The following is a 24,037-nucleotide window of genomic DNA, read 5'->3' on the forward strand; positions in this document are numbered from 1 at the left end:
TTACACCTCTTTCCAATCATAGTATGTAGACAACGAGTATGACCAGTAGGAGACCACTGATGTGTAAACTGAATTTGGTGACACTACAGTATGTAACATTTAAGTTAATGACCATTTTTGTTGTAATGCTTTTCGGGTTTTTCCCTTTGCAGATGGTCCCTTCGGACTTGTCTCTCAGCCGCCTCTGCATAGTGCTCAATTTATTTTATAAGGCTCGTTTTGAGGAAAATTAGGTTGTAGCTCTTTATCTACGTTACTATGATTGGAAAGAGGTGTAATTTGTGTTTTAACAACGTTTAGCTGATGAGTTAATGATCCGGGAAGTTCGAATCTGTGAATATATTGCCAACTTTACTGAACTTCTTGAACTATGCACTGACTGTATTTCTTTATACTTCAAAATAAAACTCTATGAACCACACCATTGTTAACATACGGAGATGTCAGAAACACTGCCAGCGTGACATTAAACAGAAGTGTTTGTCCAAACTCACAAAAGGTTTTGCGAGAGAATGCAAAGGTTTTACAAGAGAACGCAAAAGTTTTGCGAGAGAATGCAAGCTTTGAAAAATATTTGTTCCTCCCATCTCATATTTTTTCAACCACCATGTACCTTTAGAGGCTCCTAGGATTTACAATTCTTACAATTACTAATATTACTATTCTTTATTCCTACATACTATAAACCACTATAAAAAGATAAAGTACTTTATGTGTACATTTACAAAATGAGAACTGTGCACCCTTATTGCTCTACCAACTCACCAGGGAAAACCTTCAAGTAATAATGGGCCAATATTCACTACTGGTAGAAGAGCTACTGTATATAACAGAGTCATAACTCAGTCTTATGCTTTCTGAACCACCACTCAGCCATGGGAAGCTTTCATATATTACTATTTTGCTCTCTGATATATGTGTACACGGCCTCAACATGCCAGCTGCTCTGTAAATTTGAAATGCCTAGTATTTTTAAAGCAGGGGACATAATGATTGGTGGAATTTTTCCCATTTTTAATAAACAAGAAAATGTAAATGCCTCTTTTGAGAGAAAAATTCAAAGGATTAATTGTACGGGGTAAGTTCAAAAGCATGTTTGTGATGTTTGTGACCTACGTGTCTTATGATAGCATTGGCAAGGTTCAGGCATACATTGTTGTTCTTGTCAAATTTATTGTACAGATTTGACCTACGTGCCTTCCGCTGGACTCAAGTCATGATGTTTGCAATAGATGAAATAAACCAAGATGAGGATTTGCTTCCTAATATTTCTTTGGGCTATAAAATAATGGATTCTTGTGCTTCGCCCTCTAATGTTTTACGTGCATCCTTTACATTGGTGAGTGTGCAGAAGGAAGAGGAATCTACAACTCAGTGTCATCTTCCTCTTGCAGCTCTTGTAGCTGAATCAGGATCATCACAGTCCTTAGCTGTTGCTGGAACACTTGGACCATTCAAAGTGCCAATGGTAATGGAAAAATGAATTAATCCTGCAATGTAATTGCATTTAAGTGTTCCTGATCATGTAATAAAGTCAATTAACGGTCTAATTTATATAATGTTTTTTTGTTTTTTTTTAATCTAGGTAAGCTACTTTTCAACATGTGCATGTCTGAGTGACAGAAGAAAATATCCATCATTTTTTCGTACAATTCCAAGTGACTACTACCAAGCAAAAGCCTTATCCTCTCTTGTAAAACGATACGGATGGACTTGGATTGGAGTTTTGCAGTCTGACAATGATTATGGAAGAAATGGGATTTCAGCCTTTACAAAGGAGGTGGATAAAATGGGAGTTTGCATTGCATTTGTTGGCACAATTTTAAGAACATATCCCCAAAGTAAAATCATTGAAGTTGTTGAAATGATAAAACAATCTACGGTAAAAGTGATCCTGGCTTTTGTGCCAGAGGGAGATCTCTATCCCCTAATGAAAGAAATTGTGAAACAAAACATCACAGGAATCCAGTGGATTGCAAGTGAAGCCTGGGTAACTGCAGCAAGGCCCTCTACCCCTGAAATATTCAAGTCTTTTGGAGGCACAGTTGGATTTGTGGTACGAAAGATGGCTATACCCAAACTTGGACCTTACCTGAAAAACATCAGTCCTTACTCTCCTTCACAATCTTCTTTTGTCAGTGACTTTTGGGAAACAATGGTTGGCTGTAAGCCATGTCTTAAATGTGAGCTGCTGCCATCTGCAAATGTTACACGCAACAGCCAAGTGTGCACAGGAGAAGAAAAACTAAATTACACAGACAAATTCTTTGATGTAACACAAGTAAGAGTAACATATAATGTGTATCAAGCTGTGTATGCAATTGCATATGCTATTCATAAATTGCTGTTTTGTCAAAAGGACAAAAATAATGTTTTGAGACAGTGCTTAAATGTCTCCCAGATAACTCCTAAACTGGTGAGCAAGTTGTTTAATTAATTAATTTAAACATTTACAAGTCATAATTCAACAGTTTAACTACAGTATATTATACTTAACTATATTATACTTCATTCGAAGGTCAGCGATCAGTTACAGAGGGTATCTTTTGTAGATAGATATGGAGAAAATGTGTTCTTTGATGAGAATGGAGACCCACCTGCATCCTACGAGGTCATAAACTGGCAGCTAAGAGGGGGGGAGGTACAACATGTAACTGTGGGCTACTTCAGTACATCTACAGATGGAACATATAAACTTACAGTTAAAGAGGATGACATCCGCTGGATCACAGGAAATTTGGTAGTATATACTTAGTATACTCACTTATATATATCAGGGGTTAGACAATGAAACTGAAACACCTGGTTTTAGACCACAATAATTTGTTAGTATGGTGTAGTGCCTCCTTTTTTGGTTAATACAGCATCAATTCCTCTAGGGAATGACAGATACAAGCCCTGCACTGTGACCAGAGGGATTTTGAGCCACTTCTCTCAGGTCACTATGTGATGCTGGAAGAGGAAAACATTGCCTAACTCATCCAAAACACCCCAAAGTAGCTCAATAGAATGGTCACCGTGCAGGCCATGGGAGATGTTCAACTTCAATTTCATGTTCATCAAACCAGTCTCACTGTGTATATTTATCTATTATCATCTTGATACACACCACCACTTTCAGGGTGCACATGGTCCTCAAGAATGGTTCGGCAGTCCTTCACAGTGATGTTACCATCTAGCACAAGTAGTGGGCCTAGGGAATGCCATGATATTTTAGCCCAAGCCATCACTGATCCACCCCTGCGCTTTACTCTGGGCACGCAACAGACCGGGGTAGTAAATTTCTGGGGGGCTTCTCCACACCATAACTCTCCCACATTAAGGAAAGACAGTGAAGGTGGACTGTGAATGTGAAACAAATATTATGTTTCACATTGTCCACAGGCCAAGATGTCCAATGCTGGCACCATTGAAACCGGTGTTTGGCATTGGAATGAATGACCAAAGGTTTTGTATAGCAACCAGACCATGAATGTTTACCCTGTGGAGCCTCTGAAGAACAATTTTGGTTGAAACAGGAGAGTTGAGGTGCACATTTAGTTCCACAGTGGGTTGGGCAACTGAAGACCACAAAGACTTGCTGTCCTGGTCACAGATGCGCCAGCAAGACGCACACCAACAATTTGTCCTTTTTTGAACTCTGAATATGTTGTGTGGATTACAATATTTTATGTACAGCTGTGCTATTGCTCTGCTAATTCAACCTTCTCTCTCTGCTCTTATTGATGGAATGTAAAATCAGTAACGATTGGTCACCATGCCACGCATATATGGGCTTTAAACTGCCAAAAGTATATTGGCCAGTGTTTCATTTTCATTGTTCAACCCATGTGTGTGTGTGTCTATATATATACACTCAGTGAACAATATATGTATTTTTATATAACATTCATTAATTTGACAGATACCCAAAGCAGTGTGCTCAGACACCTGCCCAAATGGCACAAGAAAAGCACAAATAAAAGGACGGCCTGTTTGCTGCTTTGACTGCATCACATGTGCTGATGGTTCAATATCAAATAGAACAGGTACACTTACCCATTCATCTGCGCTACATTTATGTATTTTAAAGCTTATTAAATGCTCCAATTTCATATTTGTTATGTATTTTATAGGAGCAGCAGACTGCACTCTTTGTCCTGAAGAATACTGGTCAAATGAGAGACGAGACAAGTGTGTCATGAAAATGACAGAGTTTCTGTCATATACAGAAACAATGGGGATTATTCTGACTGCTCTGTCACTCTTTGGAGCCAGTCTTACTGTAGCGATTATGATTGTCTTCATACACTTTAGAGGAACACCTATAGTGAAAGCTAACAATTCAGAGCTGAGCTCGCTATTACTTGTTTCACTGTTCTTTTGCTTTCTTTGTCCTCTTACATTCATTGGTGAGCCAACGATGTGGTCATGTATGCTACGTCATACAGCATTTGGAGTTACTTTTTGTCTCTGCATTTCTTGTGTTTTGGGGAAAACCATAGTAGTTGTTACTGCTTTTAGAGCCACTTTACCAGGAAATAAATTGGCTGGAAAGTTTGGGCCAGTACAACAAAGAGTCCTTGTATTCTCATGCACTGCAATTCAAATAGTCATCTGTGTACTATGGCTTATAATAAACCCACCATTTCCAGAAAAAGTTCTTAAGTATTACAATAAAAAGATCATTTTAGAATGCAACACAGGTTCAGATGCTGCATTTTATGCAGTTTTAGGATATATTGGTCTTCTTTCAGCAATCTGTTTGATTTTGGCATTTTTAGCTAGAAAGCTACCAGATAATTTTAATGAGGCCAAATTCATCTCATTCAGTATGATTATATTTTGTGTTGTCTGGCTAACATTTATACCTGCTTATATCAGTTCACCTGGCAAGTACACAGTTGCAGTAGAGATTTTTGCAATATTGTCTTCTGCATTTGGCTTATTGTTATGTATATTCATGCCAAAATGTTACATTATTCTCATAAAACCAGAGAGAAACACTAAAAAACACTTGATGGGGAAATTTCAAAAGGCCAGTCTTTGAGGTAGCTACATGATAAGAAAACAGTTGGATATTAATGTTGTGTCATTATTTGCCAATACCTGCCCATGTATTTGTGCATTGACAAGAATAGAGGGAAAAGGGAAGCTATTAATGCAATATAAATAAAATGCCTCAGTATACCAGAGGTTGTGAAAATGTCTGTAATTCAATAAACAATGTTTATCATATTATGAAATTACCTGCTAAGATCACAATGATGCATGTGATTTAAACATAAATGCTATTTAGTGCCCAGACCCCAACCAGTATTAGCAAATTGACCAATACTACTTTCGTTTGTTGTCAGTGGGTGATGGAGGTGTAGTGCTTTATGTTGTCATTTTAACAGCATAATTTGGAAATAAACAAACATTACAAACATTTTTATTTTATTTTATTTATTATAATGTTATATTCTCTGCATCTCAAACTACTGTTGTAGTCTACTATCCATGATGATCATGTGAATTCACGAGTTCACACTTACAAACAAGTCAGATAGAATAAATGGTATGCATATTTGGCGTGCTGTCCGAGGAGAGGGTGCCAAGCTCGGTATTTGGCCCGAACCCAGAGTGCTCCCCCCAAAAGTCGCAAAGGGACAGTAGCCAGAAAAAGATGTTGATAACCCCCCAAAATCTTGCAGGGTGCAAAGTTGAAGGTGTGCCAATCATAGGGAGGGGGTTAGTCATCGGAAGGGCTTCTTGCATCGTCGGACGAGAGTTTGATGGTCATGGCATCATAAGGGTGAGCCTCGATGGTTGAAGGTTTGCTCATGCGGGACCCGAGGAGGTAACACTGCTGTGGCAGTAGAAGCATGTTGAAAGGGGAATCGAGGCTCCTGCGGTAGGCAGCTCCTTGGCAGTGGAACCAAACTTGCTTTTTGGCTTGCATTTCCCAACTATACAATGGACAAGATGAATGGAGAACTGAACTCCTGCGGGAGCGGAAGAGATAACACTGCTGAGGCAGTGGAGCAAGTTTGGATGGAGTAGCAGAGCTCCTGTGGGTGTGGAGTAGACACTGGTGCGGCAGTGGAAATGAGCTTGTTTTTTCAACTTGCTTTCCAACTATCCAAAGAGCAAGTTGGACATAGAACTGAGAACAGAGGGAACATCACTGCTACGGCAGTGGAGAAATTTTTGCCAGAAAACTGAGCTCTCACAGGAGCAGAGGGAACATCACTGCTGTGGCAATGGAGAAAATGTTGCCAGAGAAACTGAGCTCCTGCGGGAGCATTAGGGAACATCCCTGCTGTGGTGGTGGATAAATTTTGCCAGAGAAACTGAGCTCCTGGGGGAGAATGAGGGAACATCACTGCTGCGGCAGTGGAAAAATTTTGCCAGAGAAACTGAGCTCTTGGGGGATAATGAGGGAACATTACTGCTGTGGTAGTGGATAAAATTTTGCCAGAGAAACGTAGCTCCTGTGGGAGCATGAAGGAGCATCACTGCTGTGCAGTGGAGACATTTTAGCCAGGAAACTGAGCTCCTGTGGGAGCAGAGGGAACATCACTGCTACTGCAGTGGAGAAAATTTTGCCAGAAAAACTGACCTCCAGTGGGAGCAGAGGCAGTGCCAGCATTTGGATGGAGAAACAGAGCTTCTATGGGAGCAGAGGAAATAACGTTGCAGTGGCGGTGAAAGCAATTAGGATGGAGAAGTGGAGCTTCTGTGGGAGCTGAGATCGGGACACTTTGTTTTTCGGTACAGATTAATGAAAGTCTCAAACGCTTCAGAAAGCCTCGGTTTCCCATCACTAACAGATGACTGGGAGTAAAGTAATAATTGTATTATTAAATAAAAAATAAAAAAAATAAAAAAAACACTGGTTAATATTGTTAAACAAATGATCATATACAAGTTCACCAGTTCACATAGGCTATTATTTGTACGAAGAGTGAACTGTTATATATCTCTGATAGGCTATCTGTTCATTATTAAAGGGATAGTTGAATGAAAATTAGCCCATGATTTACTCACCCTGAAGCCATAGGTGTATATGACATTCTTTCAGACAAATACAATCAGAGTTATATAAAAAAATGCCCTGGCTCTTCCAAGCCTTATAATGGGAGTCAATGGGTATATTTTTTTGGAAGTCCATCAAAGCCTATCCAGCCGTGATAAAAGTGCTTGAAACGGCTCTGGGGGGTTAATAAAGGCCTTCGGAAGTGAAGCAATGTGTTTGTGTAAGAAAAATATCCATATTTAAAACTTTATTGACTAAAATAACTAGCTTCCGGCAGACGGCCGTAAGTCGACTTACACCAAAAGAGTAACCCTTGAACTTGATGCACAACGTAATGATGAACATTGTCAAGTGTTACTCTTTTGCCGTAGGTCGACATGCGTACGGCCGTCGGAGGGATATAAATCTCTCAGGTTTCATTAAAATATCTCAGTTTTTCTTTCGAAAATGAACGAAAGTCTTAAATGGTTTGGAACTACTGAAGGGTAAGTGATGACAGTGATGAATTTGGAGTTTTTTTGGGGGAACTAATTAATAGAAAACATCTCAGTTACGTATGTAACCCTAGTACCCTAGTTATATATATATATATATATATATATATATAATGTTTTGTCAAAAATAAAGTCATCAACTAAGATGTTATTATAGTGTTTGTTCCAATGTAGGCTATATTCAAACTAATAAATCCTTAACTTTGAAATACGTATGATAAAATGTATACTTTAGTTTTTACAAAGAAAGATTACACTGGAAATATTGTTAAAATTGTAATTGTTGTTGTAACTGTAACCTTTTTAATAAAATAGCAAAGAAATATATATACAAGGACAGATGCAAACAAAATCTTAAAAGGTCAAAATAAGCCTTCTCTTTAAATTATTTTTATTGTGTTTTATTAGTGACACATTTGGGGAGAGAATATATTCCAAAACTTTCTGAAAATACAGTATGAGAATTAACTGCACAATTACTAGAAATGTTTACCTTGGATATTATACAATTTGCAAGCACAATTTGTGAAAAAACTACAACAACTGTGTTTCCAACTCTGAACCAATTTTGTATAATATATATATATATATATATATATATATATATATATATATATATATATATAGTCCTTACATTCTTTCTTGTGGCTCAGTGACACACCTGAATGAAAGGCTCATTATGCGGCTCATTATGCAGCTCATTATGTGGGTCGTTGTCTTCTCAGGTGTGAATCACGCCCCCACGCATATTGCCTTTCCAAACAAAAAGTGTCTTACAAAATTTAAATCAATGTATTGTTTTATGTGAATGATTAGGGAGGATGATTCATTCTGAAGCAAAAACTCTAAGCGACAACACCCATTATCCCAAAAGTCTTGTGGACACATATTTAGTATGTGTTTTGTGGCCTTATTTCAGAAACTTTCATTTTTAGTTTTTTCAATAACCATGCATAAACATTATTCTCTCAAAAATACAAACATGTACATACATGTTGATCACATGGTAGCCCTGTTTGTGCTGAATAGAGTGTAATTACACCTTTGCCATTAATATGTTTATAATAAGCAACTGAAAAAAGCACAAATGTCAGGGCATGTCAAAACATCTCAAGGACCCCAAAAACACCTTAGACCCCAGAGGGTTAAAACAATAAACAACAACACCCCCAACCATAAGACATTGCAAATACACCAATGACCCTGGCGGCCAAAAAGTATATAGACGCTTTCAAACAGGATGACATTTACCAGCCATAATAGACATCAGCATCACATAAAGACATTACGAAATACAATCAAAGGCTTTAAATTTAAGTTTCTTTAAAATCAGGGACTGTAATAAATTATACCCACAACTCATTAAGACACAACTATTACTTCGAAATATATTGTCAAAACAATAATAGCCTACGCCTCACTGTGATGAAAAGCACGATCGAGCCTCGAATGCTATAGCAAGCAAGCGCACACACTATGATCCTTTTAGCTTGTACATTCTCATGCATACTACAAATAGCCATATGTGAAAATAGCACAATTATATTAAAATTACATATCGTGAAACGCACCATAGCAAATGCCATAAAAACACATGCGGGCTTGAGTGATATAGCCCGCGATTCGATCATGTGAAAAGACTAACATATCACCCAGAAATGCATGCTAGTAATACATGTGCAATCATACTAGCATTTAACTTACTGCGATCATCAAATACAAACGCACATCATACCAAAACACACTTACTATGAAAAGCAAAACCAACATCGAGACCTGTTCTTCGTACGTCGCTAACTCAGTTAGCTGGATTTTATTGTTGGCGATTTGGCATGATCTTGGATTGTTTGGTTCTTCGACGCTCATCCTAGGGCCCGTTCTTCGTACGTCGCTAACTCAGTTAGCTGGATTTGATTGTTGACGATTTGGCATGATCTTGGATTGTTTGGTTCTTTGAAGCTCATCCTGGACTTGCTGTCATAGCAACAGGTGCGCAAGCTTAAACCTGCTCGTGAGCAGGCTTATTTCATAAGAGTGGACAGGAGTGGAAACGCGGTAAGCTCGAATTGTTTGGTGTTGCTGGTAGACGTTGCTAGTTGTATATTTTATCACAGTATATAGGGTTTACTTGAAATTTGGTTTTCATAGATTTTCAGCGAGTACATGCGGGATTTGTGCACTGGTGTGCAGTGATTTTGGAGAGTGGCCCGAATCAGCGGCAACATATAAACACAACGTCGGCTTTATCACTGGTATGTATCCCTGCAAAGTGCTTTGATGTGATGTGAGCCTCGTAAAATGGGATTAGGTGATTTGACCTTCAGCTATTTTGTAGAACGTAACTGGCGACTGAACAGAAGCATTACTAACCGTTCTCGTAGATATGGTCTCCCCACCAAAGTGCGTAGGATAATTTAAGTGTCTGAAACGGTAGCCCTGGTCAGCGTGATTGGGAAACTTATGTTTACTGCCCTTTAACAGATAAGCTTTGGGAGCTGCATCGCAAATGCTGAACTGGCAGTGTGTGCTTGGGCGGATCTCCTCGTAAAAGTAGGTACCTGTTGGTTTACTAAGCTGTAGCCATATTTTAGTTTGGCAATGATTTATGCGCGTTTATTGTGTGCAGCCCGTGATTTCTCTGAGTCTGGCTTCAGTGACGGAGCCGCGCACATTAGAAGCCCTTTGGCCTCGAGGCCCGTTGATTGTGAGTGTTTGGTCTATTACCTGTATGTGTTAAGTGTTAGTCTTATGTGTGATTGATAGTATAATATTGTATAATAGGAGTGAATGAGTTAGGACTGCATGACTGAATAAATGTGTTTTAATTTCTCTTGTAGGATTGTGGATTTTGTAGGACGTCGCAGTCACTGTTTTCCCATACTGTGAATTATTATGTGTTTTAGCTTTTGTATCATGCCGTGTCTATGAATTATTAGTGCTGGGACAGAAGTGCACCTCCTCTTTTTAAGAGGGCAGTTGTAAAGGGTTTCTTTTCTCTTTTGGGATTGGGCATTGTGCAATATGGTGGGGTAATCCACCCCAAAAGTACCTACTCTGGGTTGTTATTCATGTGCATTATTAATTTATTTGTATGTGTAAATCCCAGCCTATGCTTTGACTCGGGATTTGAGGTGGACAGCGGGCACTTCTTGGATGTGATAAGGTGACCACTTTGCTGCTGTGATTCTTATTGGGAATGCTGTGGTTTGTCGTGGGAGACACACAAGTTAATGCCGTGCTGTCACGTTTGCTGTGGAAATGTAGCATAGTAGGCCTATAGAATAAATTGTTTGTTAAAAAAAAGTGGTTCCCCGTTTTGCACCAGGAGTTGCGTGCTGCCCATCTATTCCCTATAGTTCGCTATATGTTGTGGACCCATGGTAACCGATAGTCGTAGTCTTTGACCTAGTAGTGCTGGTAATAAACAAAAAAAAACAAAAAAAGGTAAATACAATTTTAATGTGATTGTCAATAAACTATTTTTGTATCGCTTTTGCACATCAGCCTCCAGCTTGTTTCATTCTGATTGACACTAGCGCGGGGAAAGTCTTTAGTTTGGCGGGTAAATAGGTTCTCCCACACCTTTCAGATAAGTGGGAGTGGCGTAGTCACGTATGGCACATATATATTCGTGAGATTGTCGTTTACATTATTAATTTGTTGGAAACGCACATTTATTTTCGACTTGTCGGAGTCGGGCTTTAACTACAGCACAAACTGTTTTGCATTGCCCTAAGATTATTTGCGAGTGGCTCTTTCCTTTACACTATTGGAGATGTGGAGAAATTGATGGAAAATGCTGCCTAGACTATAGGCTAGACCATAGACTGCCATCAAGGCCTCAATGAAGGGGATTATGTGAACAGAAAGGGGGTTCACAATGTAAATGTGCAGCCCAGTTACCATTGTGATTCTTAATATTCCAGATTAGTAATATTATATCAAATAAAAAAAAGGCAGTTGACTAAAATCTTCCATATCACAAATGTGAAAGCAAAATGGCCAGGATCTGTGCATGACTTAAGAATTTTCAGAGATTCACATTTATGCACATTATTTGAAAGTGGTAAGGAAAGTTCTACAATTAAATATCAAGCTCACTGTATTACATACACGTATGCTGATCCTAACAGAACTGCATTTTTTCATAGGTGATTATGACATGTTCCTGCCTGCAGACAGGTGTTTTATGACCCCATTCCCTGACCCAAACCAGTTACAATGCAGCTGCCAGGACAAGGGCACACAATGAAATGAACTTTGGCTAACTAAAGGGAAGATTTCAGTGTCTGAAAAGTCTGAGGGTTGCACACCTGACAGGGCCTGTGACATTGTTGCATGTGCCATATTACACAACATTGCCAAAAAAAAAAAAAAAAAACATTTTTCATTAAATGTTTAATAAAAGACAAATATGCTTAGTTCCTTGAGTTTTATTTCAATTGTTCTTTGTAAAGAAAAGCCAGTGATCAAGTGCCTGCAACAAGAGATATTAGACACATGCCTCATGCAACAAATAAAAAGGAAAAGTTGGCTTTACACTGCACACCTGTAGGCCTATGTCTCCTCTGTCTGTGCAGACTCTTCTGTAGGCCTTTCTGTAGATGTGGAATCCTGCAACTTATATTGCAGCCATAAAGCAAACAAGTATAAATTAAGTAAAGTTATTTATGCACTTGCAGGTAGGCTAGTTCCTCCATATGACAATTATCTGAGAGGGTTTATTCACTGTCCAGTGCAATGGAAACAAATGGACATTACAAAGTCTTATACTTTCTTTCCTTTGGAAAGTTAGAAAATGTCCACTTACTGCACATACTTCAGCCACCACTTTCTTGGGAACAGATACAAGTGTTGGTGTATTATGTAAAAGTGCCAAAAGAGGAAAACACAATGTCATTACAATGAACTACACTCGGGAAAAATGTGATCAATAACTCATGGCAAAATATTTTTTACATTAACATAAGTTTATCAGTTTTCACTTTCACAAGTCAAAGCAATTCATCATTACTCAAGATTTAACAGTTGAAATGACTATACGGCTTTAATTTAATGCAGCAAAAATTATTTTACAGTGTAGGCTACTAAGATCTGTTTTTTTTTTTTTGGGTTGCTTTTATAAACAGACAACCATTTATTTAACAGTGCTTTTTATAAAAGAGACTATAATATAACAAAAAATTACCATTATATGTAGAATACTTTTGTACTTCACTTTTATTTGTTCCCATGTTCTAGTGTGGTGACTCTGACATTACAATGAACAAAGTAATTATGCAATTATTAAAATACAAAAATAAAGGCTAATAAGTGATAAAAACATCTAACATGGCCACTTCCAACGGATTTAAATTGTCTGCTACTTTTTGCCAGCCCTCTCTCCTGGCTTTTGCAGAATCTATTGATTCGTGACACGGGCACGTTTATTTCGTTATTTTCGTAATACCAGCACGTTTTGTAAACTAATGTGTTTTCAATGGGAAGCGTCTTTCGTGATCACAGCACGATTCTTTCTGCCTATCGGGCTGCAGCAGAGAACCTTTTTAATCAACATTAATTCACGAGATTTTATCTTATCATGGATACGCCTACGCCTACAGATACGAGATGTTGTGATTGGTAAGTTGCCATTTATTCTCAATATGTAAGGAGTGAAACTATTTCCTTATGAAATCAATTCCTTGTGAATCCAAAACTCAGGAACTCTCGCAACACTCTCGCAATTTTTTTGAAAATAGGCTAATTTTCCAACTCCCCTAGAGTTAAAAAGTTGAGTTTTACCGTTTTCAAATCCATTCAGCCGATCTCCGGGTCTGGTGGTAGCACTTTATAATAGTTAATTTAAATGGAACCATAATTGGAACCGGAAAATTTCTAACAATACCCAACCCTACTTATGAAGATCCGTATACTGTAATATATGTTGAATTTTGACATTGCAAAATTCCAACCTTTAAATTAAGTTGACAGTAAGTAATAAACAGTATTGAACATTGAGTAGTTGAGTATTTAAAAGTATTATAATCACCATGTATTCTCTGAGTAAGTTACAGAACTGGCAAGTTTGTGTCTGTGCATTCACAGAGTGAATTTCTAAGCAATGTTAGGTCCTTAATGAACGAATAATGAATATAAATATGAAACTATCGGATTTCCAGAATAATCAAATATCTAAATTAACATACAACTGATTTTTGTGATCAGTTTTTAATTAGTAATATTGCCTAAATTAAATGATCACTTGAAATTAGAGTCAGATTGAACATGGAGCTAGACTAAAAATTAAATTAAATCCTGAAGAATTTAGAAGCGCAAGTAAAAGACAAAATATACATTAAACCTTCGACCAGGCCACTGGATTCCTTTTGGGCTGGTGGGTGGATCCTTACAAATATAAATTGTCATTTATACTTTTAATATAAAAAAGATATTAGATATTAGATAAAAAGAAAATAGATTTTCAAGTTTTTAGATGAGTAGAAGAAGAGAGCATGGGAGGACAAAAAGAGGAAATGGGAAGAGGAGGGGTGAAGAGAAGGGCAGAGGAAAAGGAGAGAGCAGATGAAGTACATAGTGCAACAGTCAGGTTCCGGAAGTAAAAATTCCAGTCTAAAATGGAAATTAAATTTTAACACCATTTTGTAAACCTGCAAAGACAGACTTTATATGAGCTACAAGTTTGCTAATTGATTGTAGTCAGTTCTACCTAAGCCATCAGCTTGCTTTTTTTTTATTATTATTTTTTTTAATTTTTTTTTAATAATAGTTTGAAAGTGGAATTCTTTTTGAAAAACTGCACTGTCATGCTGTTTTTAATTTGATTATGTAGTGCTTCATGGGATTGCAGTTCTTTTTATAAAGCCTTTAATTACACAGTCTTGTACCTTTTGTCTTTTTGTCCAGTTTAAAAAAAAAAAAATTCCTTCAAATCAAAGTTCAGTGTGGAGATTGACCTCACAAATGTTTTTTTCTCTCTTTCTCTCTTTACTTAAATGCTTAAATCATGAATGGAAAAAACAAATCTGGAACCAGCATGGTTGAGCATGAATGCAGTATTTTAGAGATTAAGAAAGTGAAGGAGGGAGAGAACATTTTATGTATATGCCTCAATACAAGCTCAAGGTTGCATAACAAAAACATACACTGAATTAAAAAAAGTACAAATAAACATGATCTTGAATGATCTTTCACCTGTAGTAGACAGTCAGAATTTGAATTTGAATCTGGGTTCAGGTTTTGTTGTAATATTGCATTTTATTCAATATCCACATTACCTGATGATGCATAAGTTAACTATACATTTAGTTTAGTACATTTCGTTATGTTTCTGTGGTTTTATATGAGTAAAAGAGACGTTTTGCATGTGTATATTGTTTAAAGAGTTTCGTGCTAATTGAGGAGATGTGTAGCGTTATGCTAGCAGCCGGAGACCTCATGGCTCCGTCGTGTCCGAGTCCCGCCATATACAAGTGTTTACTTTGTCGTTGGTGTTTCAGCTAGCTACTGCTGCTATGTCCACATGTTTTGTTGTAAGGTTTATTGTGTAATTATCACTATAAGGGTGAGTTCATGTCATGCTGAGACAATGAATACTGTTAAAAGTATAATTAATTTTAGTGTTATGTGAGAACTCATTTTAAAAAAAAAGTATTAAAATATCATTTGATAACTTTGTTTAAAACATTCACATTTCATATGGTAATTTAGTTAAAAAGATAATTTAGAATGCATTAAAGCTGTAGTCTACGATGTTGAAAATCGGTCGAGAAAGCCTGAGATGGTTGGGAATTTTTAAAAAACTCATCCCACCCCTCCACACACACACCCCTCCCCTCTGTGCTACCTGATCCCTCCCACCGGGAAATGACCTGAACAACGTCACTCAGTCTGTCAAGCTGTGATCACCGGTAGTAAACATCGGAACAGAGATTTACCATGTGCGATGTCAAAATAGCTCAGAGGTACACGTTTGAGTTCACGCTCACGCAAAATTAGCAACACATGCAATGTTCTAAACCCCCCACCACCCCCACCCCCCGAAACACAAACAATAATAAATAAATAAAATAAATAATACTGTATTACAGCTGCCGTCTTAGGAGGGTACGTTTGGCATACGTTTCTCCTCCTGAGCCTCGTTTACCCTGTTCAAAAGTGCTACCTAAGGCACATTAATTGCATAATTATTAGTTAGTATTGCTAAGTATTGTAATTGTTATAGCAGAACACAGCGCATCTTGTTCAAATTCCGATCGGCTCGAACAGAACCCACTAGGCCTACTAAAATATATTCAAGCACTTCAAGAAATATAATTACTTTGACCCGTGATAGGCGATGCTAAACGGCTAACATTCCAATGCCGACCGGCAGCATGAGCATGTTGTCAGACTGATAAAAAGCTATTTATGTAACACCTCACACCATAAAAGTATAAATAAATGCTTACCTGCTCAACAAAAAGTCAGCCGTGACTGTGGGGGCAAGCAGTGGCCGCTTGCTGCTTTCGGTTTGTTTTTTTCTCCATTGCTGAGCTGATGCTACTCTGCTAGCTACCATAGACTGTCAGCTGCTTGCACGCGAAATTTCATGTCGCAGGAGGGGGGCGGGGTGGGGTGCGGTGGGGTGGAGACGCGAGCGCCACGTGGAGTTTCAAGCAGAGCAGGGGGATTGGATGAGAGCAGTTGACCAATGTAAGCTGTCCGGCCGGACAGCTTACATTGGTCAATTTCTCTGCGGGTGTACACCCAATAGAGTGAATGGATTTTTTTCATTCTTTTTTCTCTTCATATTGTTAGGATTGTACTGTAGAACCATAACCAGCATCTAAACGAGGTTATTAATAATGAACAATCTTTGAAATCGTAGACCATAGCTTTAAGAAGGTATTTGTGACTGTGGTCCTGAATCTGATGAGTGCATGAATATTGAAATGTATGTTTTCTTGTACACATTGTTCAAAAACTCATTCAATACAGACGAGTGAAGGCGAGAGCTGCGTGTGCGTGTTTCTTTAACCTTCTCCCGTTACTTTTCCCTTTTTTTAAGGGCGCAACAGAATCGCCATCTCTTTCCCCAGCACATGAGGAGTTGGTGGATGTGATATCTATAGCTGTTGAAAAATTACACATATCATGGCCAGCAGAGAAACAGGGCGCTCGTCCCAAAAGTAAATTAGGCGAGCGTTTCCTGCCATCTAATATTTCACCTCCATCACGGAGCCTGCCTTTCTTTCCCGATCTGCACAGTGAGCTGTCTAGATCATGGAACAAACCATACTCTTCACGTTTGTTCAGCCCTCAAGTTCATGTATATTCAAATATAAAGGGTTTGAACGAGTATGGTTATGGATCAATGCCCCGGACAGAACAGACACTTGCTGTATCTGTCGCCCGGTTCGGCATCGTCCATGAAAGCTCCAGTTTTGCCCACTAAACCATTAAAAACAACTTCCACGTTATTGGGTAAAGCTTATACGGCAGCAGGTCAGGCTGGAGCGTGCCTTCACACTATGGCGCTGCTTCAGGCATATCAGGCTGACCTGCTGAGGGATTTAGATAAGAGTGAGGGAGTTAATAATGACGAAATTCGTGAACTTCGTCGTGCTACTGATTTATCTCTCAGAGCTACCAAAGAGACCGCCAGAGCAATTGGGCTGGTAGCTACTGAAAGGCATCTTTGGTTGAATTTATCTGAGATCAAAGACAAAGATAGATCTTTTCTTCTTGATGCTCTGTTAACTCCCGATGGTCTGTTCGGTGAAGCAGTAAATGAAGTAGTCGAAAGATTTCAGGAGACTAAAAAGCATTCGGAGGCATTCAAAACATTTCTCCCTCGCCGATCTAAACCCCCTGGGGCTGCTGGGCGTGAGCAGCCCCAGCCGGCATGCTCCTCATATCGTGCGCAACAAAAGGAGAGTGTCGTGCCCCGTGTACCCCCACAGAAATCATGGGGGCCGGGCCGACAGTCTCAGCCGAAGCAATCTAAGCAGAAGGTAGATCTGAGGTCTGTTCTTCTCGTGAAGAAAGCTTCGGCTCAAAAGAGGTCCTGACGCCATCAGGGTCGGACCTGTGAGGGCAGCCCCAATCGAGATGAAACGGTGCCCGTTCCATCTCGGTACTCTCACGAGGTCATTCTGCCAACCCCGCCACCCTTGGTGCTTCGGGGCGCAGCGGTCTCCAGCGGGTCTCTGGCGCAGTGTCACCTCGATGCTGCGTCAGGCTCGCACCCTCTGAGGGGGGTTCCAATTACACCAGAGGCCAGCCTCGAGAGGCTGGTTCCCTTAGTAGAATTTCTGACAGAATGGAAGAATCTGCCGAATATATCTCTATGGGTCCTGCAGTTAGTAGAGAAGGGTTACAGAATCCAATTTGGTTCTCGTCCACCACGCTACAACGGGGTGTTACTCACATTAATACAGCCCGAGCAGGCTCTGGTAATGGAGCAAGAAGTGGAGGCTCTATTAGCAAAGGAAGCGATAGAGCAGGTGTATCCACCCGACAGAGAATCAGGTTTTTATAGACGTTATTTCATTGTTTCAAAAAAGGATGGAGGGTTGCGTCCCATCTTAGATCTTCGTCGTTTGAATCGTACAGTTCAGAAACTCAAGTTCAAAATGCTGACACTCAAACAGATTGTGACTCAAATCAGGTCCGAGGACTGGTTTGTCACGATAGATCTAAAAGTCGCTTACTTCTATGTCTCCATCCTCCCTCAGCACAGGAAGTTCCTAAGGTTCTCTTTCGGGGGCAAAGAATACCAGTATCGGGTGCTTCCTTTCGGTCTAGCTCTATCACCCCGCACATTCACAAAGTGCATAGATGCAGCTCTGGCCCCGCTCAGGCTGCAGGGCATACGCATTCTGAATTACATAGACAACTGGCTGATTTTAGCGGAATCAGAACAGTTGGCGGTTCGGCATCGAGATGTCGTCCTCGCTCATATGCAGAAATTGGGGTTGAGGCTCAATGCCAAGAAGAGTGTGCTATCTCCAGAACAGAGGACCACTTTTCTTGGAGTGGTCTGGGATTCGGTCACGATGCGAGAGATGCTTGATGCATGATATCGACAGATGCTTCCCTTACCGGCTGGGGAGCGGTAATGGAAGGCCGCTCAGCTCAGGGTCTGTGGGAAAGTCATCATCTCTCTTGGCATATAAATTGCCTGGAGATGATGGCTGTCTTCAATGCGTTGAGGCACTTCCTCCCAGACCTAAGGGGCCATCATGTGCTTGTCCACACAGACAATACATCGGTGGTCTCTTACATCAACTGTCAGGGGGGTCTGCGTTCGCGTCCACTATACAAACTGACGCACCAGATCCTCCTGTGGTCTCTGGGGAAATTACGCTCTCTGAGGGCAGTGTATATACCAAGGATTCAGAATATAGGAGCAGACACCCTGTCGAGGCAGGGGCTGAGGCCAGAGTAATGGAGACTCCACCCCGAGGCGGTGGAAATCATTTGGGAATTTTACGGCCAGGCAGAAGTGGATCTGTTTGCGTCTCAGCATACGACGCACTGTCCACTTTGGTTCTCCCTTATACACCCAGCCCCCCTGTGGGGGGGGGTTGTGGACCTGATTCATCTCCTCGACGGCCCTCCCTTGGAGATCCCGATCAGGAGAGACCTTCTGTCTCAGGCCGGGGGCACTATATTTCACCCCCGGCCAGAGATTTGGAAGTTGTGGGTGTGGCCCCTGTGTGGCACAACTCTTAGAGAGTAGTCTCTCAACCGAGGTTGTGGAGACCATTCTTAGCTCCAGAGCTCCAGCTACGAGAAAACTTTATTTACTCAAATGGAATGTCTTTTCTACTTGGTGTCTGAATTGTATTGAACTTACAATTCAAGCAATTGTCCCCGAAATGGCGCTAATTTTAACCCCCTGGGGTCGGCTATCGCACCGGCGCGATAGGCTCGTTTTTTTTCGTATGAGTGCAAAAAATAAATTTAAAAAATATATAAATTTTTATCTTATATGCTTGTGTTATACATCAATCGATCCTGTTTAGTGTGTATTTTTTGTGTGTATGCTCATAATAAAAACAAAGTGTTGTGCTTTTCGCCAAATAAAGAAAAATAAACATGATGCAAGTTCTGCCTACTCTCCGTCAGTGAAGTCAATTCTGAAACGCGTCCGAAAATGAACTGTAACTCAGCGAATACTCAGTCAAACAGGCATACAGACACACAGGCATGAAGCTTGAATTCTCTTCTTTTAAATGAAGTAATTTTTATAAAAAACAAATATTCACAGTTTATATAATATGTATGTAAAGAGAGAGATGTCAGTCGTTCTCATCTCAGCTAATTAAGTTTTAATGTGACTCCGCCCACGGAGACCGCGCTATTCAAACGCAAATGTGAGGCGATCCATACAAACCTGTGAAACGCCCACATCCCCTGGATAAGGCCGGTGAAACACTGGATGCGTGGCGTAAGCTTCTCAGCTGCGTGGCGTGTCCGTTTTTATTTCGGCTCCCATGTTAACAGTTTAGAGTTTGTACACTGCCTGTGTGAGACGCGCGTCTCAGGCGCGGCACGAGCCGCGTGGAAAACGCGTGTATTCTAGAAATAGAACCGACGCCTATTTTTCACGCGACACGCAAGCGTCTTGGAAGCGTTTCCATGCAAAATTGAATAGGAAAATCTGTTTATTTGTCATTTTGACACGAATACACATTAATAAATGTCCTTTTGATGTTTAAAAGTGTCTAGGTTTTGACATAAATGCAAATATAAATGTAATTTACAAAATATGATCGATTTTCAAATACTGCTGTATTGAATGAACAGCTTTTAGCAAACTCTATTGCTATACTGAGATGAGGAATATATACTGTATGTGTTTTCTCAAAAATAAAGTCATCAACTAACTAATGAATGCTTTACTTTGAAATACGTATGATAAAATGTATACTTTAGTTTTGAAAGACGTTGACTAGTTTTGAAAAGATTATAAAGTATGTATGTGCATGCATATATATATATGTGTGTGTATATATGAAGAGTTCAGATGCAAAAGCCTCTAAATGCCATCTGAAATTTTCTTCTAGAATGATCATTTTTATGAAGCTTGTATATTTAAGTTAGCTATAGGTGACACACCTGAATGAATGGCTCATTAAGTATGCAGGGACATTGTCTCACCAGGTGTGAACTACTAAATATGCATGATGCTGTTGGAGGGTTTACGCCCCATCCGCATATTGGCTTTCCAAACTAAAAGTGTTTCACAAAACTAAAATCAATGTATCGTTTTATGTGAATGATTAGGCAGGATGATTTTCACATCATTTTGAAGAAAAAACTCTAGGCGATGACATCCATTAGTCAAAAGTCTTATTGCCACATATTTAGTATGTGTTTTGTGGCCTTATTTCAGAAACTTTAATTTTTAGTTTTTTCGATAACCTTGCATAAACATTATTCTCTCAAAAATGAAAACATGTACATACATGTGGTTCACATATTATGGAAGTCCTGTTTGTGCTATATAGAGTGAATTTACACCTTTGCCATTAATATGTTTATAAGCAACTGAAAAAAGCACAAATGTCAGGGCATGTCAGAACATCTCAAGGACCCCAAAAACAGCCCAGACCCCAGAGGGTTAAAGTGAAACTAAAAAGTGCACGGCTGCACGGGCATTCATAACGGTGCGCGTCCATGGTGAGGAGCAAGCAGAACAGAGTGAATGTTTTTTAAATCATTCCTACTTCCATAGGAATTAATTGAAAACGCTCGCTCTGCTCCACACCATTATCAATGTCCGTGCGAGTATTTTACTTTCACTTTTATATTAGCAATTTAAAAGCCCCCGCCGGTGTCACACGTCGATTAACCGGTGGGAAAATATCCTCACAGTCACATACCTGTCACGTTCATCTGCCTTCACCTGTGTGTGTGCACTACACTCCCCAGAATCCTCCGTGGTGCACACCTGCACTCACTCTCTCATCATCAATCATCAGCATCACCTGCACTCCCTCATCAGTCTCACCCTTTATATTCAGCACTCACCCTTCAGTCATCGTCTGGTCTCGTTGATTCATGACACTCAGACCTTCTACATTACCTACCTGCATACTCACCGTCGATCCCAATCTTCTTCAGCCTGTCTTCATTCCATCTTCAGAGAAACTTCATCATCTTCATCTGCAAAAGAGAGATAGACTTGGTTATCATTCAGTTAAGCTTCATCTGATTATCTACTTCCTGTTTACTCACCTTTCACGCTGTGTCCAATCCATTCTGCTATTAAAATATCAAACCTACCATCTTGTCTGCTTTGTGTGTGTGCAAACCTGACAGAAGACCAGACCAAAGATGCAGAATCTTTTGGATTCCAGAGTTAACCTGTTGTCCCTATTCAACTCAGCCCCGTTCATCATCCAGTTGGTTCCTGCCGAGCCGGCATTCCAGTTCGGGTCCGGAACGCCACCGTCTCCAGCCATCTTCGCCACGCCATCCATCCTCATCCATAGTCCAGCCGAGCCTGCACTTCACGCCAGTCCAGCCGAGCCTGCACTTAACGCCAGTCCAGCTGAGCCCGCACTTCACGCCAGATCTGCCGAGCCCAAGGCAGTATGCGTCATGCCCGCCGAGCCTGAGACTGAGAGCGTCCTGCCCGCCGAGCCTGAGACTGAGAGCGTCATGCCCGCCGCGCCTGTGACAGTGAGCGTCATGCCCGCAGAGCTAGAGACTGACAGCGTCATGCCCGCAGAACTATTGTTTTCTTTTATCCCGCCGAGCTTGAAGCTACCTTTGCCGCTGGTTCCGTCCAGCTCAAAGCCGTCTTCACAGCTGGTTCCGCTCAGCTCAGAGCCCTCTTCGCCGCTGGTCCCGTCCAGCTCAGAGCCCTCTTCGCCGCTGGTTCCGTCCAGCTCAGAGCCCTCTTCACTGCTGGTTCCGCCCAGCTCAAAGCCCTCTTCATCGCTGGTCCCATCCAGCTCAGAGCCCTCTTCACCGCTGGTCCCGTCCAGCCCAGAGCCTTCACCGCTGGTCCCGTCCAGCCCAGAGCCTTCACCGCTGGTCCCGTCCAGCCCAGAGCCTTCACCACTGGTTCCGCACAGCTCAAAGCCCTCTTCGCCGCTGGTCCCGCCCAGCCCAGTATTCTCCAAGAGGCTGTTCCCACCCAGCCTCCCTCTCCCACCTCCTCTGTTTGAGTCATCCTGTTCTCCTGCCCTGCCTCTGCTGAGCCCTGTCAACCCTTCGGCTCATCCACAGCTACTCGCCCGTGTCTCTGTTTATCCGCCTCAGGGTGTCCAGGCCTCAACATCGCCCTGGCCCCTGGATCCTCTGTCTTCGCCTCTGTCCCTTGAACCTCAGACTCCACCTTGCTCCTCCGACCCTTCAGCTCATCCTCAGCCCATAGTGTCCTCCTCTCCGCCGTGTCCTGTCAGCCCTCTAGCTCCGCCAGGCTCTCTCGTCCTTCCATCTCCGCATTGGTCAGCCGTCACCCTGGCTCCACCATAGGACTCCGAGCTGCCGGCTGCGCTTCTGCCCTTCGTCCCTTCAGATCCGCCTTGGCCCTCTGGACCTGTGGTGTCGCCTCTGCTCCGGGTCCTTCCGGCTCGATGGGGGATCCTTGAAGCCCCGGATCTGCCGTCATCACCGTGGCCCCCGGATCTGCCGTCATCACCGTGGCCCCGGATCTGCCGTCATCACCGTGGCCCCCGGATCTGCCGTCATCACCGTGGCCATCTCCTCATCCTGCTCCTCCTTGGCTTCTCTCTCCATCATCTCCTCTCTGGACCTTCTTCGGCGCGGGACGCGCCTAGCGGGAGGGGGGAGTTCTGTCACGTTCATCTGCCTTCACCTGTGTGTGTGCACTACACTCCCCAGAATCCTCCGTGGCGCACACCTGCACTCACTCTCTCATCATCAATCATCAGCATCACCTGCACTCCCTCATCAGTCTCACCCTTTATATTCAGCACTCACCCTTCAGTCATCGTCTGGTTTCGTTGATTCATGACACTCAGACCTTCTACATTACCTACCTGCATACTCATCGTCGATCCCGATCTTCTTCAGCCTGTCTTCATTCCGTCTTCAGAGAAACTTCATCATCTTCATCTGCAAAAGAGAGATAGACTTGGTTATCATTCAGTTAAGCTTCATCTGATTATCTACTTCCTGTTTACTCACCTTTCACGCTGTGTCCAATCCATTCTGCTATTAACCCTCTGGGGTCTGGGCTGTTTTTGGGGCCCTTGAGATGTTCTGACATGCCCTGACATTTGTGCTTTTTTCAGTTGCTTATAAACATATTAATGGCAAAGGTGTAAATTCACTCTATAAAGCACAAACATGGCTACAATAATATGTGAGCCATGTGTATGTACATGTTTTCATTTTTGAGAGAATAATGTTTATGCATGGATATTGAAAAAACTAAAAACTAAAATTTCTGAAATAAGGCCACAAAACACATAGTAAATATGTGTCAATAAGACTTTTGACTAATGGATGTCCTCACCTAGAGTTTTTTCTTCAAAATTATGTGAAAATAGTCTTGCTTTATCGTTCACATAAAACC

The 24,037-nt window shown here is 41.0% G+C and overlaps 1 protein-coding gene across 1 annotated transcript; it reads left to right on the plus strand.

Annotated features, from left to right (window-relative positions):
* Positions 1-959: 959 nt before the first annotated feature.
* olfcn1 (olfactory receptor C family, n1) lies at positions 960-5,029 on the plus strand (the record flags this gene model as incomplete). The annotated part of the gene is made up of 6 exons (XM_084124221.1): positions 960-1,078; positions 1,183-1,468; positions 1,586-2,416; positions 2,519-2,740; positions 3,905-4,028; positions 4,116-5,029. The coding sequence occupies 6 exons, from the start codon at positions 960-962 to the stop codon at positions 5,027-5,029; spliced, it is 2,496 nt and encodes an 831-aa protein (XP_083980347.1).
* Positions 5,030-24,037: the final 19,008 nt, after the last annotated feature.

The sequence above is a fragment of the Abramis brama genome, assembly GCF_963993115.1.
Source record: "Abramis brama genome assembly, chromosome: 9".
NCBI lineage: Eukaryota > Metazoa > Chordata > Actinopteri > Cypriniformes > Leuciscidae > Abramis > Abramis brama.